General features: G+C 35.1%; 2 protein-coding genes and 1 non-coding gene across 4 annotated transcripts in view; 2 read left to right on the top strand and 1 right to left on the bottom strand.

Annotated features, from left to right (window-relative positions):
* LOC106174227 (uncharacterized) overlaps window positions 1-11,270 on the bottom strand; it is a 26,616-nt gene extending 15,346 nt beyond the window's left edge. For both annotated transcript variants that reach the window (XM_087006879.1, XM_013555670.2), the window contains exons 1-10: window positions 11,109-11,270; window positions 5,520-5,559; window positions 3,810-3,887; window positions 3,503-3,577; window positions 3,068-3,195; window positions 2,672-2,777; window positions 2,264-2,381; window positions 1,882-1,979; window positions 447-527; window positions 109-193 (exon numbers count right to left, since the gene is read on the bottom strand). In XM_087006879.1, the coding sequence (XP_086863005.1) occupies window positions 109-193; window positions 447-527; window positions 1,882-1,979; window positions 2,264-2,381; window positions 2,672-2,777; window positions 3,068-3,195; window positions 3,503-3,577; window positions 3,810-3,887; window positions 5,520-5,549 (799 nt within the window). In that variant the 5' untranslated portion in view covers window positions 5,550-5,559; window positions 11,109-11,270. The remainder of the gene's footprint in view (window positions 1-108; window positions 194-446; window positions 528-1,881; window positions 1,980-2,263; window positions 2,382-2,671; window positions 2,778-3,067; window positions 3,196-3,502; window positions 3,578-3,809; window positions 3,888-5,519; window positions 5,560-11,108) is intronic.
* On the top strand, window positions 11,205-13,372 carry LOC106174231 (small ribosomal subunit protein uS5). Its single transcript, XM_013555676.2, has 6 exons — window positions 11,205-11,329; window positions 11,575-11,820; window positions 12,062-12,169; window positions 12,321-12,494; window positions 12,674-12,833; window positions 13,066-13,372. Exons 2-6 carry the CDS (start codon window positions 11,578-11,580, stop codon window positions 13,227-13,229), a joined length of 849 nt encoding a protein of 282 aa, XP_013411130.1. The 5' UTR covers window positions 11,205-11,329; window positions 11,575-11,577; the 3' UTR covers window positions 13,230-13,372.
* On the top strand, window positions 11,888-11,960 carry Trnar-ucg (transfer RNA arginine (anticodon UCG)). The gene has a single exon. It is a non-coding gene; the product is annotated as a tRNA-Arg (tRNA).

Here is a 13,372-nt window from a genome sequence, read left to right as displayed (position 1 = left end):
TTTATATTTTCTATTTATTTTTAACCAAAGTCACTATTGCTAACAAAGCTTTTGACCTTAACATAAAAAAAAACTGTCAACAAGCATATGGCCATGGATTTAACCAACCTCTGTTGAACAGCCTGAGATCCAGGTCCTGTCCATTTGGGGTCTGGTAAAGGCATGGCACTGAGGGGGGCTTCAGGTCTGTGGTCTGAACAAAAATTCACAACAAATAAGTCATAGATATAGATGTGTCTAGGTTGCTAGGATAAAGTATTTTCAAGCAAATAATAAAATCATTTTATTTCATGTATCACAATAGTTACACTTGAAGATGACTTAAACATAACTAAGATAAACAAAGACAAAAACTGTATATTTGATTTTCATAAAAAATAAATTTATGAAAAAAATTTTGCACAGGTATACAGCTACAATATGCTTTAGTAAAAACAAAATTTCACCTTGAATTTCTCAATTCCTATCTGGTCACATTTTTCCTTTACAAACTCACAAAAAGCTATCCACTCCTCCACACTGATGGGCTAAAAGTACAGATAGCAATGAACAGATCAAATTACCAGATCTAAAAAGACCCACAAGGCTCATCCTTCAAGTTCTGAAAATAAACCCTTCATGTTGTCAATCAGTCAGCATGCATCTTTCATTGTTTCTTATTTCTTATAAATTAATTAATTATAATTTATAAATTAATAATCATGAATATAACACCACAGTTGATTTCATAATAACAATATTGTCACAACAGTTGTTGGGAAAGCTTATTAGGCCACACTTTTTTAATTTTATGGATGACATCCTGCGCGCGCACCGATTTTCGTCCGTTCTCCAAAAAAAAAAAAAAAAAAAAAAATCCCCCCCCCCAAACCGCCCCCCCCAAAGGAAGTCGGTTGTCGCAAACATCGTTATTGAATTTGCCGGAAAATGCAATCGGCAATTCTCTGCTAATTCTGCAAGCTCCATACTGTCATTGTCGACTGCGGAGACATCCGAGTAGTTCCGAGTGTGGAAAATGAGCTTTCTGCGCATGCGTATTATCACCACATGGAAATATGGCCGTTTTGCCGTCAACTTCATCTCTAGCATTAATTTCAAAATACACGACAATTAAAGTCATAAAGAGAACGGGGGCCGTCGTTTTGGATTGGTTTGCCATTGATATTGGACATGGAGATATCACCCTTTTACAATTTTACGAAAGGCTGGCCGCGGCCAGCAATCATCGCCCGGAAAATTTCAGTGACATTCTGTCCAAAGCAGCACATACCAGTTTCTTTTTGGAGCGAAAAAAGGGTCGACAAGAGCGTCGCGGTATTTGGTGGACTGAAGGTCGGACAGGCCACCCGATAGTTGGCTGCTAGCGTGTGAGTCGAAGTAGACAAAATGGCATCGACCGAAATTACCTTAGTAGTAGGAAGCATAGGCCTATCTTTGCTTAATTTTTTTAACAATTCTGTGAAGTGTTTACAATGCTTTAATTTTCTGAGAGTACAAATAAAGACACGCTATTTATTTGATATTTGTTTAATTGGTTTCTATACCAACAGAATGCATGAAATAACCTTAAATAGATTTGGTAATATGCAGCATAGCCTATATATTCATGACTTTTTACCTTTCTACGAAGTAGGCCCTATTCACAATGCTTTAATATTTTGAGAGCATGGATAAAGACATGTTGTTAGTTTGATACGTGTTTCTGTGGTAAATTAGTGTTTCCAGCTGTGTACTGAAAACATAACTTTTCTTAAGCAGTTTTTTTTTTTTTTTGGACTGTTTTTTTTTTTTTTTCGCCCGCTCGCACCGACTTTGGGGTCCCCAGAGGATGTCATCCATAAAAATAAAAAAGTGTGGCCTTACCAAAGAATAAAAGTTTACCTTGACAGCCAGCTCTGCCACCAGGTGCTTCATCCTTTCTTCTCTGATCTTTCCTCCCAGGTTTCCAGAGGTATTGGAGGGCATACCAATGAAGATGTCTGATAGATCAAATTAACATAAAAAACTGAGAAATATGGTAATTGTTTTTGTTTAAGTTTTTTCAATGGTAAAATATCCCCAATAAGTTATGCCTCTTCCATATTTTTTCATCAAAAAAAAAAAAAAAAAAAAAAAAAACATTCATTTTTTCAGCAAATATACCCAATATTATCATTATCTCATTACTTTAGAATTCAGTAAAGATCAGGGTACCTTATTACAGAATTAATGGGTTGCTTTTTGTCCTATCCTTAAATCCTGATCCTGATATCAATCCACTTACCCAGTAACTTCCATATTCCCTTAAACCATGCATGTGCTGACTGTGTGAGACTGAAGAACTGGGAGTGGAATCTGTTCTTAGCTGTGATGATCAGCAGTCTCAGGGCCAGGGCTGTATCCTATATGAAAGAAGCAATCAAAGATGTTGCATGCATGTGAGTAAAAACGATATCCATTATCTATTATCATGGATTGCATTAATTATCATGATTTCAACTTAAGCAAGCCCAGGCAGGAAATGATATTATATTTAAGTTCTAATGCAGCTTAATCAGGACTGGACAACTTTTGTAAAGATTAAAAAAGCAAAAGCCTTTATACAAATGAACGCTATTCAACAAACCCATCCCCAAAGTGGTTTGTAAAACATTCTGAAGTTAAAAAGAAAGAACAAAAAATATATATTAACATTCAGCAGTGACTCCCTTGCTCTCTGGGATCCCTTCTGCAGCAGTTGTGTCAAGCGCCATCTGTGGACTTGTCCAGGGAAATGGATACTGTCAACCTCAAACTCTCTGAAAAAGATTTCAGATGAAATCAACTTATCAATAAGTATCTAAAACACATATATATGCAAATGACTTATAACAAAATAGTACGTCACTGAAAAAGCCAGGACTAACAATCATTCAGTTATGATTAGGTATCTAATCTAGGCAATCATCATTCATTCAAAACATCTTATCTAGGCAACAAATATCTAATTCAAATAATAGTTGAATCAAAAGGACAAAAACAATATTATCTAAATATCACAATGTCACTAGAGGAAATCTATGTCACAAACAATGAATAAACACCATACCCATAATGCCAGACGTCCTGCAACTGTTTCTCATTGAGTTTCTTTGCCTCTCCACTCTCATCCATGGCCACTTCATCCAACTCATCAAACGTTGGAGCAATGAACAAGTCTTTGAGTTCAATAACATTCTTAAAATGAAATAAAAAAGAGACTCAGCTTTTCATTAGAGAGTTTACCAAAATTAAGAACTATAATAAATGGATGTATGGGTATTCTGGACATACAGCATTTTTGAAGTGATACATCAATGACAGAAGAAGGAAAATTCTCCCATTATGGGTTTCTCCCTCTGGACTAATCCCCCCATACATGGTATTAATCACTATTGAAGAAACTGTCCGAGGGGAAATTATCCAAGAATCATCAACAGTATATGGTTACGACAACAAAATGAAAAAGTTAATGCTCCAATACAATCTCCTTTGGAACACTTACTCTGCTGGATTCAGTGAATGTTCCTGGTAAAATAATTGGAAAAGACTTCCAGTGGTACAAAAGTTTCTCTGCAACCTGAAGGAGAAATATTTCATTTAAAAATTAAGTCATCAAATACTGAGTAAAGTCTGTCATTTATTAGCACCAGTGAAAGATGTTCGGTACTGCATGGCAAGTTAGCAGCTAAAACTATTTCATAAATACTTATGCTTCTTATAACAATAAAGAAAACACAGGAACTATGAAAGATGTATAATTATAAAAAAATTTGTTTAATTATTTATACAAGTGCAGATTTTTTTCTTACTTCTTTAATTTTTCCAAGGACTTCTCTGAACTGTGGCTCTGCTGCATCTAAGTCTATGGCAAACTTCAGAGGCTCTTTCTAAAAATAAAATGGACAGAAATAACATCTACGGTCTATAAAAAAAAATGCAAAAATATGGTTTTGAATAATTTAATTTTAATTTGCAATTTACATTTGTTCCTTTGTGGACAGCTAAAAAGAGGGAAATTTACTGTTATAAAAATATACAGAATCATATTGTAGTCATATTTTTGTATTTAGAATATAACTCAACAATTATCATAAATAGCATAAAACTTAAACTTGTTTTACATAACATTTCACTGACAGACCTTGCATTACAAGAAGGGGACAAGAGCCCAAAACTCTTCTGCCACACCCCACTTCTCCACTTCTCATTTCCCTTCTCCACTTCTCATTTTCTTATTTATCAACCTTTTTTCACTGCACTATATGCTCAAGAAAGTGAAATCAATCATGGGTGACCCTGGTCACCCAGCGAATAATCTATTTACACCTATGTCATCAAGCCTACTTCCACACTCACTAAAAAAAGCTTTTACCCAACAGCAGTACGTATTCTTAATGAGCAAAATAGATTTTAATTATTCTATAATTGTATTTTATTTTATTGACAGATCATATCAATTCTCATTTTATACTTTTAGGTTTAAATACGACAATAAATTATTATTATTATTATTATTATTATTATTACTATAAAGTTTGCTTAATGAAATCACAGACAGCCTCAAAAACATGCTAGTCATGCGAGCAAGAAAAGTGGTTTCTCATGACCTTTACTACATGTCATTTCTGATCAATGCTGACTTCAGTATTTGCAGTTGGAGCATCACATATGCCTGCAGTATTATCATGTACTCCTAACCTCGAAATCATGTTATCATACATATTAGTCTGGCATGAATCATCAGTGTCTTTTCATGACAGCGTGGCTGTTAATCAAATTTATGCCGAAATCATTGGCAATGGATAATGCGGCTAAAAATAAGAAACTGCAAACTTTCTATAAAACTACCTTTCTCATCAAGCTGCCCTACCATGATTTTCAGCATATTTTTACAGATCTATATGCATGTTTGATATGTATTTCTTTTACAAAGATCTGCTTTATGAGACATTTATAGGTAGGCTGCAAAAGTACATGTATATTCAGTGCAACATTCAAATCAGACACAATTTTCTGCAAAATATCATCTGTTTATTTTACATATATACCTTGTATGCACCTTACATTATCAGAGTGAAAACATTCTCTTGTTAATTATTAAATACAGTATGACTAAATTCTTTATGAATTTATAATTTTTAAATATTTCCATCAAAGTCAATCATACATTAAAAATGTATATCAGCTGAACATGAGATTTTTTTCCTGCAACATCACAGGCATTAGTTACTTTGAAGATTTATGATTTTGGGTTTATCTCATGATTTTATAGTTTCATCATATAACTTCAATCAACTCTGTGAAAACTTAGGATTCTCATCTACAAATATGACTTCCACTATCACCTATGAAATGCCTACCAAGTGATTGTCTGGAAAACCAATTTTTCATTTTACATCAGCAAACACCACAAGGATCAGAGACAGAGTGCTGTGACTATATGTGTACTAATATGCTGGTGTGGGAAATTGTCACTATTTGCACTTTAAAATTTAAATAATTCCAGATGACACACTTACCTCAGCAGCCTCCACTTCCTCTGACTCCATATTGCTCAATCTGCAAGACAATTAAGATGTTATCATTTTGATGCCGCAGCTTCTGGGTTGCACTCTGACTTCTTATAAACATCAATATACACATTTGACAAACAGTGAAGCAAAAAATGTCTTTTTTATTTTCAGAAAGGACATTTGGAGAAGAGGTTGGGCATCAGAGTATTATCAGGGGTTCAGGTGGAGAAGGGGGGGAGAGGGGCTTGTGTAAAAATCTCTTTCCATAAATAAATTGAGTCAATGTTTGAAATTATCAATTTAGTAACATCTAGAATGTGTTAAACCTTCATTGCCTTCTTGGAGACATGTAGTCTCTGAAAAAGACATAACAGTGACTTTTTTATATGCTCTGGTGCTTTATAACAACAGAAATGAACAGCTTCATGTTTTTTTAAAGTTTGAGATAATTTGCCTTCCCAGAGGTGAATAACCAAATTTCGAAATCCTTATCATCCCGACAGGTACGTCTTAACATTCTGAGAGCAGAGACTAAAATTCTTGGTCATCGGTTTCGAGAACAAAATCTGAAAATCCATCTCACTTAGTATCATTAAGACTTTTCAATTTTTTCTAATGGAGACAAGAAAAATCATACATCATCACTTATACAAGATTACAAGTACTATCTAAAACTCTAACGCACATCTAGGAAGTCCAGAATTATTAATTTCCTTTCAATGTTAGTCAAGGGAAATACTTTGCACCATAATGCCACGTAATAACAAAGAAAATGAAAGCACTTCACATCAGAAAAATATGCATTAACACTGAAGAAATAGAAGCTTGTGCTTTACCAACATATTTGCATATGCTATCATTTAAGCTCTCTGGTATTAGTATCCTGTATTACTTATTGACATATTTGGCAAAAATTGTGAAAATTTTTCAATTCTTATATTTTTTCATTAAGTAACTAACTAAGCAGCCAAACTGGCAAATATACAGACACTTAACAGGAACTTGTTTTAACCAATTATATTGTTATATCAAATAAAGCTCTCTAGTGAATTTAAAGTAAAACAAAAATATGGCTAGTCAGTAAACAATAATTACTGTATTATTGTGTACGTTACCATATATATATACATTAACCCTGAATTGAAAAGAACCAAAATTTGAGTCTTTCAAAAGTTAAGACCTACTGTCAGTTTTAAGTCCTTGTAGGAAACTAGACAAAGGAAATCCAGTGTTCAATATCATCCTGTCTTGTGCTTCTAATGCATACAACTGGTACTCCTAATCTGTAGCAATCTGTATACAGGGTATCTGACCTTGGAACATACAGGCGACTTAGGTAGGTAAAACACTACCTGGATTTCAGAAACTACGATTCTATTTCCACTCTAAGCTGGGTCATCACTGAGACTACAGTATGTACTTTAGCATCACATTCCTTAATATTACTAGCCTAGGGATACAGAAATGGTGTTGTTGAAACATTTTTGTCTAAAACACCATGTAATTTCAATATTTGCTATGATAGCATACAAAACTATTGCCCATCATATGATTAATGATAGGAAATTTTAAAAGAAGGGATCTTCCAAAAAAGTCACCCTTTTTACCACAAAACCCATTTGATGTAAGTCTTATGTGTGTGTGGTAAGACCTACATCAAATTTTGTTTTAGAGTGTACCTTTTCCTGGCCCAAAGGACAGCTCTCTTGACACCCTCTGCATGCCTATGGGCCTGTTCAAGTCTGAAGCCAGCAATTTCATGGGGGAGGGGGGTCTTTACCTTACAGAAAGGACTTACCACAAAACCTTCTAGTGTTCATTAAAAAAAACATCAAATTTGGATTCAGAGTGGACCTTTTCTCGGCCACAAGGGTGGTTAATTAAAGCTTTGCAAAAGCCTCCTGACTGATTATAGGTGCATTTCCACTTGGTATAACTTAACACACACCATCTCAGCAGACTACATGTGATTATGTACAATATACTTACCATAAGGAGTCTATCCTATCTATTTTCTGCCCATCATCAATAAAATTAAGTTCAGAGGTTTGCATATAAATGAAGAAGGATATGAACATTTCTGGAAGGTCTCCTTAAGACCTACTTCTTAGCTTATTCAAATATATACAAGCAGCCTATATATTAATCATCTCCATTTTCAATACCCTATCAATAACTGAGTGAAAGGGATTGGTGAAAAGCTTTAAAAAGTTTTATATCAAGACATGCAGACAAGTTTACCTTAAAATTGCATTCAGTGCATTTTAAAATCACAAGTGGCAATTTCAGCATCATGGTCTTAGCTACGTATATTTAATATTCACTGAGTGCCCTTACTGAAAAACCATGAGAAACTAGTCCTTTCGTAATAGCTAAATAATGAATCAAGCACACTAATGTCATGTTAAAACAAACAATATCACCTTGCATTACTTTTACACAGATTTTTTTTCTCTCTACCTAGGTCTGTATCGGACTTTAAGGCTGTATGCAAGAGGTCCAATAGGGGGTTCTTTTTCTGAAAAAGTGGACTGATTACCATGAAACCTTCATGTACTACTACCTACTAGAAGATAAAATTTTACCCAGAGGGGACCTATTCCCAGCAAAAAGGGAGCTTCTTTCGAACCCCCTCAAACCCTCCCTGGCTATGGGCCTGCTGTCCACAACAAATCAGATGCAAGAACTTCAAAAATAATGCTCTCTATAAAATTCTTCAATTCAAAACTAAAAAAAAGTAAAACAGTGTGTGTTTAAATATTTTTCATATGGAACAACATTTTTATTCCATAATGTTTTTCATTTAATTGCCATGACACTGGTTTGTATAATCCTCTTAGACCCCATCCCCATAGACACCATTGGTCTATGTGGATTGATCCAACTCTGCAGGGACTCTCACAGAGTGCAATCAGCTTAACGGAATGACATGTCTCTTTTTGTTTCCAACATACTTGCATAATCATCAGTTTTTCTGTATTCTATCAATGCCTGGAGAAGGCGTGTTAATCTGTTAAACTGATTGCATTCAGCTAGAGTCCGTATAGAGTTGGGTAGATCCACGAAGACCAATGGTGTCTATGGGAATTGGGCCTCATTCCCATTGACACCAACGGTCTATGCAGGGGTCTCTCGCTGAATGCAATAAGACTGACAAGCCTTCTTGTGTCCAACAGAAAATCACCAGCTTTTCTGCATTCTATTCAACTCCAGGAATAGGCGTATCATTCAGTTACTCTGACTGCATTCAGCGAGAGTCTCCACGGTGTTTGATGGATCTACATAGACGATAGTGTCAATGGGAATGAGCCTTAGGTCTATCTGCAATTCACCTCATTTACTGTCTCTGCTGGAGTTAACACATTTTAAATTAGATGAATAGCATAAAATAAGGGTTATGTTAAAAAGATGAAAGAAACAACCTGTTAAAAATAGAGTAATTCTATTTAGCTATCTTGTTATGTATCATGGCCTTATAACACTACAAAAATAGCTAATAAATTATGGAACCAAAACATCCTATGATTACTTGTAATAGGCATCCAAGACCATCAAACCATGTTTAACCTTTACAGTAAGTGTTTTCATGTGGCCATGTTGTAGAAATTGGGTTGCTTTCCATTTAAAAGTTGTTAAGAAAACATCTTTCTCCTTTTTTTCTGTGCTTTTTTATGGAAAGCAGCAGCATCACCAATATTCATTCCTTTACTTATTAAAAAGCACAGTGATGTTTTAAAGACATTTGTAGAAACAGATTTGAGGTTACACTATGAGATACTGCATGCAAGAGCAACAATCCTTGTTGTCATTAAACACCATATTAATCCTTACTGCAAATGTTTAATTATTTACTAGCATATATAATTCAATGGTTAAATGATATCCAGGCTCATTTTTAGCATTTAGACTTACTGGCAAAGAAGCAAAATAAGACACTTTGCACATATTTGGTGAATGTAGAGTGAAATACCTCATCATTCAATTTAGATGCAGCATGAACCTATAATCAATTGCTTCTCTTGTTCATGTTTACATAACAATAAATATTGACCCTTCTGTTTGTATTGGTTGTCCCTAGGGCAGACCTGCATGTAGTCCGCATTTTTAAAAAGAGAGTTATTTTTCTGAAAAAGTGGAGCTTTTACCATGAAACCTTCATGTATGTACCTAGATCAAATTTTACCCAAAGCTGACCCTTCTTCACAAGATGGACAATTTACTGACCCTCCCCCCTATGAGCCAGCCAAGGTTTTAGTTTCACCTCTCAAAAATATCAGAGTATTAGTACGTAAGACAGTCTTTTCAGTATATGATTTCTGTACAGGTTCAACAGAACCATATAAAATTGTATAACAAGTATTAATACAAAATCATAAAAAAATCACAAAATTGTCTAAAAGTTTAAAATCAGTAATAAAATGAGTTTTAAAATTTCCGTGGTAGTTTTGGGTAAACAAATATGGGGTAAAAAAACTGGATTGCATTTTATTTGGGGCACCACTGATGATTCTGCATAAATACAATCTAATCACTCAATCTATAGTATGTAATCTGCATTTGTCACATGGCACATCAGTCTGGTAAAATCTGGGGAAATGGCCTTGTGAAAAATATTTATTATTATTATTATTATTATTATTATTATTATTATTTTGTACACCAATTTCAATTTTATTTCTATCCCACACTAAATAATTACTTGAATAATGTGAAAAAAAATCAAAAGGCTAGCTTAAGACAATTCATTAAACCATTTATCTACCCAATCATTTAAAATAGTGTTCATTTATAGATATTCTATACATCATTATCATCTACTACAACTACTTGTGTATACTTCATAATAACTTGTCTGCCTAAACCTGTACACAAAGCACCAAAATGGATATAAGTTTGATGGCTTTTATGTGTCATTCTAAGATTTAATCTGAAAATAACTATTCAAAAACATTTCATCCAACTTTCTGTATCCCCATAATTCATCTTAAATACATAGATTTGCACTTGTGCAAAATCAATTGAATGGTCCTTGAGGATGAAGATAATGTTCAGTTGATACACAATCTGAATGAACTGTTGCACCATCAATAGTATAAATGGATTTTAAGTCTACCACTACACTATTGGGTACCAATGAAGGTTTTCAGAATATGCTTTGTTACTTTATGTCACTTAATTAAAACGTACATATAGTATATATACTCTGTTAAGCAATGGTAGCTGTTATCCCCTCTCCCTTCCAATACCCTTACACCGCCGCTACTACTCCCTACCCTGCCCTCTGTTCACCCAATATTCATTCATTCAAGCATTGACCACACTGACTGAGACCATGAAGGCGAGTGCAACGAAATTGCAAATCCAATTATATAGGCTAATGCCATTTCTGATTAACCCGTTAAGATTTTGCATCGCGTTTTGAACAGTATGGTATATGAATTTACACGATTGCACGATGAGTGTTTGCACAAAGCCGACACAGTGTGCTTCAGCCAGCAACTGGCAGCAGCATTAGATTAGCACGGCAAAGAAGCAAACTCAACGCCGTTCTAGAGCACCTGGTACTTATTTCATGCAGCAATAAGTATAACTCACCTTTTCACAGCCTGTGGCAAAATTTCATATCAACAAGACTCTTAAACTTCCTGTCAGCAAATAAAATACCTTGTTAAAACGATCCATAAAAAATATTCAGTATCTAAATATTTACTGGAAGATGATAAGTTAACCAAGTCTCGCGATTAGCCGCACCTCTCGCGCAGAACAGTAATTAGGTCACGGTATCCAGTTCCGGCCTTTTCTTCCTATCGAATCACGTAAGTATGGAGGGCAACGTGAAACCTTCAATGCAAATCTGAATATTTCTTCACCATCCCAATCCATCTTGTTCTAGAAAATAAACCAAAAGTGTGTCTAGCATCAGTTCTTAATTTTTGCTGACGTATTATAGTCTTATGAATTTGAAATCATTTTGAAATATGCATCAGTGTAGAGCGTGGGTGTCGCAAGATGCTGCATTCATTTGGATTCTTTTGGTGATATTATAAAATATATCTTATAGCAAATGGCGGACGCAGCACCAGCCGGTGGTCCAGGAGGCCGTGGAGGTTTTCGTGGAGGTTTTGGTTCAGGTGACCGTGGACGTGGCCGCGGAAGAGGCAGGGGACGTGGTCGTGGTAGAGGCCGCGGAAGAGGTGGCAAGGAAGGAGATAAAGAATGGATTCCTGTAACTAAACTTGGGAGACTGGTCAAGGATGGCAAAATCAAAACCCTGGAAGAAATTTACTTGTTTTCTCTACCGATTAAGGTAAATGTGTGGGCAATTTTAATCCTTTCTAACAAAATCTAAATTTAGCCGGTTGTTTAGAAGAGCGGACTCCGTGGCCTAATGGATAAGGCGTCTGACTTCGGATCAGAAGATTGAGGGTTCGAGTCCCTTCGGAGTCGAATTTTTTTTCTTGTCTATTTTTATCATTTGAAAAGATTATTGCAGTTACTTTACATACAAGTAGTGAATGTACAGAAATAACATTAAAATTTTTTTTCAGGAATTTGAAATCATTGACTTTTTCCTGGGTTCAGCTCTGAAGGATGAGGTTCTGAAGATTATGCCTGTCCAGAAACAGACCCGTGCTGGACAAAGGACAAGATTCAAGGTGAATTTTATGAAGGCTTTTTAAATACACCTGTAATGATTTTATTGCATTATATTTTTTTCTGGTATGTGAAAGATTTCAAATATACTTTCAAATGCTAATGTTTGGACTATGTATAACATTTAATAATCAATTAATTTTGTTATTGCAGGCTTTTGTGGCAATTGGAGACTTCAATGGCCATGTTGGTCTGGGTGTGAAGTGTTCCAAAGAGGTGGCTACAGCAATCCGTGGAGCCATCATCTTGGCAAAGCTCTCAGTTATCCCTGTACGCAGAGGATACTGGGGGAACAAGCTGGGAAAACCACATACTGTGCCTTGCAAGGTAATTGTAACTTTTTAAAGTTAACAATATTTCAAGAACAATAATTCTTTGGAATAAATAAGTATACTAAATTATTTATCATAGTAGAATTATATATAATATGATTTTCCCCACAATAATGGTATTTTATCTTGATAACTATAACTTGTATACAACTTAAAAATATTTTAACTTTCAAGGTGACTGGCAAATGTGGTAGTGTACTTGTGCGTCTTATCCCTGCTCCCCGTGGTACTGGCATTGTGAGTGCCCCTGTCCCCAAGAAGTTACTGACCATGTCTGGTATTGAGGACTGTTACACCTCAGCCAGAGGACAGACGGCCACGCTTGGAAACTTTGGTAAGATGTCTTCATTATAAATTGGAAGTTGTTATTTGATTACTATATTTATACTACTGTACGTGTTTACAAAAAAAAAAGCTTTAACAATTTTCATAATTGATTTGGAAAGTGATAACTGGTCCATGATGTTCATTTCTGATCTCATGTCCTTTGATTGGAGTAGCTTCGCCCCTAATGATCAAGATTTTGATAAGTATGATTACTTACACCTTCCTGCTTTTTATTCCAGCCAAGGCCACATATGATGCTATCTCCAAGACCTACAGCTACCTGACTCCAGATCTCTGGAAGGAAACTGTCTTCACCAAGTCCCCATACCAGGAGTTCACAGACTACCTGGCTAAGCAACACAAGACTGTGGGAGTGCAGCGCACTGAACAGAAAGTCTATTAAAATAGATATGACTTAAAAGCTTGTTGTTGTTTGAGAGACTTGGGAGGAATTTCACATTGACATGTGAATACATCTGAACTTTTGGCTTTTTAATGTGGAAAAAATACGAAGAAAAAAGAGAATAAAGTAATGAAAAAACACTG

This window comes from Lingula anatina, chromosome 2 (genome assembly GCF_051362555.1).
Source record: "Lingula anatina isolate TDL-2025a chromosome 2, LinAna3.0, whole genome shotgun sequence".
NCBI classification, from domain to species: Eukaryota; Metazoa; Brachiopoda; class Lingulata; order Lingulida; family Lingulidae; genus Lingula; species Lingula anatina.
Note: the sequence above shows the minus strand (reverse complement) of the source record. Positions and strands in the feature narration are given on the sequence as shown.

Excerpts from the sequence above, each read along its gene's own strand:
- LOC106174231 (XM_013555676.2), top strand. The coding sequence starts at position 11,578 with ATGGCGGACGCAGCACCAGCCGGTGGTCCAGGAGGCCGTGGAGGTTTT. Across the intron at positions 12,495-12,673 it reads CACATACTGTGCCTTGCAAG|GTGACTGGCAAATGTGGTAG; the intron begins GTAATTGTAACT and ends TTAACTTTCAAG. Across the intron at positions 12,834-13,065 it reads GGCCACGCTTGGAAACTTTG|CCAAGGCCACATATGATGCT; the intron begins GTAAGATGTCTT and ends TTTTTATTCCAG.